The following is a 4,420-nucleotide window of genomic DNA, read 5'->3' on the forward strand; positions in this document are numbered from 1 at the left end:
TGTCGTGCAAGTAGTAGTGAGATAATGTGTTTGCTTTTGAGTGTTCATTATCTAAGCCTGTACATGGATTATTTGGGAACTTAGAAAGTGATAAGCTATAATAGTACACTAGATTGTTGGCAATAGGGTAGTGTTTTGAGACTTTCAATTCTTATTTGTTATTACTTTTGATTTTCTTGTTTTTGTGAATTTTAATCATTTTTATTGATAATGTTGATGGTGGTTTGGTCTATCATCTCTGCTTGGAGGGTAGCAAGTGTGGGGAGTTAAAATAGGACTGGGGTTTATTGTTTGGTATTGGGTCGGGTCGGTTTAATAAAATAAAGGTGATGGCTCGAGTTGATTTATGTTTTAAGTTAGAGTATAGATGAAATGCACCAGATTGTGACATGTGTCAAAATCTGGTGCTAAATATTTTATTAGTGAGATGTGTCTAAAATGGGCATATGTGAGCCACCTTATGTACGGCAAGGGCATATGTGAGCCCACTTTTTAACGACAAGCAAATGTGTACAATTTCGTATAGTTCACTAGCATATATGCACCTTTTCCGTTCATAAATTAAAGCACCTGGGAGTAATAGAAATTTCTACTGAACTAACTATTTGGATGAATACTTATACAGAAGTATTTCAAGCACATGGTAGCTTTTCTTTTATTAAGGCACCATCTATTCTCCACCAACTTTAAATTTAATGAAATTGATCATAGATCCAAAATTGGTGGAATTATGCACAAGATTTAGGTTATTTTATTGTGTGAATTGCGTCAAATGGCCGCGGGATCACTCATTATGTACTTGAGTACTGTATTCTATAAAACATGTCGTCAAAGGTCATATTTAAGAGAAGTGCCATGTATCAATATGGGTTGTAGTAAAATGATAAATATCATTTTATCTTTAACTATAGAACTCAGTTTTGAACCTCATGTATATAAGTCCTTTCCTTATAGTTCCTTTCAAGGGAAAAACAAAAGGAATTGGTATGTCTTTTCTAAAAGCACGTCTTTTAATTTAAAAGAAGTTCACAATAAGCAACTAGCCAACTATGCCTTTAATAAAGGAATAATACATAATTACCCCATTGGGGTTGTACCAAAGTGCAGTTGCACGCCTTAAAAATACGGGTGTCCTATGACCCCTAGTATAAACTTTAAGTGAATTAAAATACACCTTCGTAGCGCAGTTGACACACAGCGTGTCTGCACGAATTGTGAGCACGTGAATAGTATAATTTATACTTCCATGCCTTTATTTAAAGGTCACCATTAATTAGGTTACAATTCTTTCTCTTCTTCCACACCCAATTTCATCCGCCATTAAAGCTCAATTTTGGTGTATCGAAAGGATTTTTTTGCATTGCAGCCTTCTTGTATAGTATTAACTTCTCCTCCTCAATCTTTAATTTTCTTAGTCATATTTTACAAATTGTTTTTAGGGTTCTCGATTGAAATTAATCTGGGCTAATTCTTTGTTTTCCAGTGTTTGAAATGGTAGGAATCAATTTGAATCAACTTTGTATGGACGAGCATGACTCAATGTAGAATTGAAGGTGCGTTGCAAGCATGAAGATTTGCTTTCATTGCAAACTCTTGGTCAACAAGGAACCCTGGAAGACGGTTATGGTCTTGTCCATACTATGATGTAAGTATTTGGGTAATTGGATTTGATATTGTCCATATTTTTGGTTACGTTGTAATGATTTATTTCTCTTCAAATTTCAGACCAAGTCTTGTAAAATTTTTTGATGGAGGGATGATGCTATTGATGAGCGTTGTAGGTTTGTCCTTCCACGGTTAATGAACAAATTGAGGGAGATTGAAGAAGGATTAGCCAATTATGAATCATTGAAGACTCCATTGGTGGAAATTGAGCATGGGGATATAGAATGAACAATGGACGGAGGTTGAGCAAGAGCTATAGGGTCATCAAATGATCAATCAAGGGGTTGAACCAAAAGGAGAAGATGAATCAAAGCTGGAATTTTTATAATAGGAAGGGCATATTATGTATTTTGTTGTGTCTATTATATATTATCTGTTTATGTATAAATCGTTCAAATTCTATGTAGTTTGTTGGAGTTTATCTCCAGTTTTTGTGACATAAACTGTAGTTGGGAGGAGTTAATCTCTAGTTCTTTGTAGTTTGTAGGAGTTAATCTCCATTTTTTGGTTGAACAACAATGAATGGAACTGGAGTTTGTATATATATGCTATGGAACTGGAGTTTGTACATATATGCTGCATGTGCATAGTTGCATAAGAACAATGGACGATATTAACTAAAGCAATACCAAACAGATCATTTGCTGCCTGTGTGTAGTTACAAGAGAACAATGAATGACATTAACTAAAGCAATACCAAAAGATCATTTGCATAAATTTTTTGAGTCTGCTATAAGCAGAATATGTATCCAACAATATCAACAAAAAGATGCAAACAGAGTTTTGCAATATTAACAAAAGACAACACTTAATCTGCATAATACATAGTCTAAGTAGTTAAAGGTTCTAAATTCCAGATATTGTGTTCTGGCTTGCATTCTATGCTGCAGCATCCCTCTTTGACCTTATTTGAATAATTTTGCCTCCCCTCATTTGTTGTAGTCTCCTTAAGGTTATTGCTATTTTTCCTTTCCATTTCACTCATGTTCTCGGCTGATATCCAATGTCTCCAGTAACATCTGCTGAACTTGTAATTGTTCTTGCTCCAAGATTCATAACTCTTTGACTTGGTAGACCAGGCTATAATAAAGAAGAGCAATGATAGTTAACCTAAGTTTGATTATCTACAAATATTGAAGAAAAACACTAAATACTTACATTAAAAGCAGTGTATCCACTGTCAGCAACTATTAAACCAACCTCTACCATCCTTGGCCTTTTAAAAGGGCTAGAACCAGTTAGATTCCTTCCTTTTTCCGGAGCATTGTTAGCAGACCCCTATGAACAATTAAACCAACCCTCCAAGCCACTTGAACTCTCAAAGCCACCAGTTCCCCTTCCCCTTCCTCTTCCTCTTCCTCTAGCATCCATTTCACTTCCCCTTCCTCTAGTCCATCCTCTTCTAGAAGAACCTGTTGAACCAACATATGGCATACTTGATGAACCTGCAGGTGGTTCACTTCCTCTATCCCTACCTCTTTCAGAAATACTTGTTGAACCACAAGATGATGAAGCTGCAGCAGCAGGTGGAGCACTTCCCCTTCCTCTACCTCTTCCCTTTCCAGCATATGGAACAGTTGCAGCAGCAACAACAACAACAGTTGATGAAGAAGAATGTGGACAACCTCTCTTATTGTGTCCCTTTGTTTTACACAAGTTCCAAGTCACTTGGCCCCCACACCTACTCAACTTTCCTATTTTCCTGGATTCAGTGGCTTCTTTCCTTTTTAGTTTCTTTGGCCTCCCTGGCATTGACTTGATTTCAGGAGGTGCTACTTGTGAATTTTCAGATTGTGGCCACATGTCCATATTATTTATTGGTTGAATAAAGTTTGAATAAGTCTTAAGATAGGTTTTTTTGGTATACGAGTGAGAAACATTCCATATAGGCTCCATTTCCTTGAAATGCATTGCTGCAGTTGGCAAGGAATGCCTTTAAGCTGCCATGCTCTTCAGCTACAGCTCAGATTATCCATATTCACAATGTGCTTCATATATGGACCTTCCTTTATTTCATAACCATATTCACCATTCCAATGAACTATGCATTCATTGACTTTGAAATATTTTCTTGTAAATTTTTCAAAGCCACAGGAGATATCTTAATTATCCATGTATTTGAGAAGTCTCTTAGCTGAGCAATCCTCTTCATCATCTTCAATCTAATCTCTTGAAGCATAGTAATTATTGTTTTTGTGCCTTACAGCTAAAATCCATGCATTGAAGCTCTCATCCATATTGTTGTCAACCACAGAACACTTACTAAACTTTGAGAAATAAACCCTACACCACCTTTCTTTATTGTAGTACAACAGATCCTCAACAATATTACTACCTAACATGTTAAGTTCATCCAGATTCTTCTTTAATTCAACTTCATATGCGGATTTTGCACACCTCCAAAATGAATTCCTTCTATCAATACCCCTCCAATGTTTTGACCAATTAGCTAAGATGTGTCTGGCACACATTCTATGTTCAGCCATTGGTAGAAGCTCTCTTATAGCACACTTCAGTCCCTACAAAAAAATAAATTATCAACAAATGATTAAAAGGAGATGATAAGGAATTATGAAATTAGTTATGGAATAGAAATAATCTTTTCTATATAAAAAATTAGTGTCAGATTTGTGCCATCTCCTAGCTGAAGATCATGTTGCATACACTTCACAAACCATGACTATGTAGTTGTATTTTCATACTCCACAACAGCCCAGGCAATGTGCAACATTTGATTATTTCCATCTTTACACAC

The 4,420-nt window shown here is 35.8% G+C and overlaps 1 protein-coding gene and 1 long non-coding RNA gene across 3 annotated transcripts; one reads left to right on the forward strand and one right to left on the reverse strand.

Annotated features, from left to right (window-relative positions):
* Window positions 1–1,282: 1,282 nt before the first annotated feature.
* Window positions 1,283–2,207, forward strand: LOC138886421 (uncharacterized). Of its 2 annotated transcripts, none has more exons than XR_011405149.1 (3): window positions 1,283–1,378; window positions 1,484–1,645; window positions 1,726–2,207. It is a non-coding gene; the product is annotated as an uncharacterized lncRNA (long non-coding RNA). The 2 variants fall into 2 exon arrangements; XR_011405148.1 differs by having other exon boundaries at window positions 1,283–1,373.
* A 144-nt stretch (window positions 2,208–2,351) lies between these two features.
* LOC138886422 (uncharacterized) lies at window positions 2,352–4,167 on the reverse strand. Its single transcript, XM_070167539.1, has 2 exons — window positions 2,824–4,167; window positions 2,352–2,745 (listed from the first exon to the last, which is right to left on the reverse strand). The coding sequence occupies exon 1, from the start codon at window positions 3,574–3,576 to the stop codon at window positions 2,944–2,946; it is 633 nt and encodes a 210-aa protein (XP_070023640.1). The 5' UTR covers window positions 3,577–4,167; the 3' UTR covers window positions 2,352–2,745; window positions 2,824–2,943.
* Window positions 4,168–4,420: the final 253 nt, after the last annotated feature.

This window comes from Nicotiana sylvestris, chromosome 2 (assembly GCF_000393655.2).
Source record: "Nicotiana sylvestris chromosome 2, ASM39365v2, whole genome shotgun sequence".
Classification (NCBI taxonomy): Eukaryota; Viridiplantae; Streptophyta; class Magnoliopsida; order Solanales; family Solanaceae; genus Nicotiana; species Nicotiana sylvestris.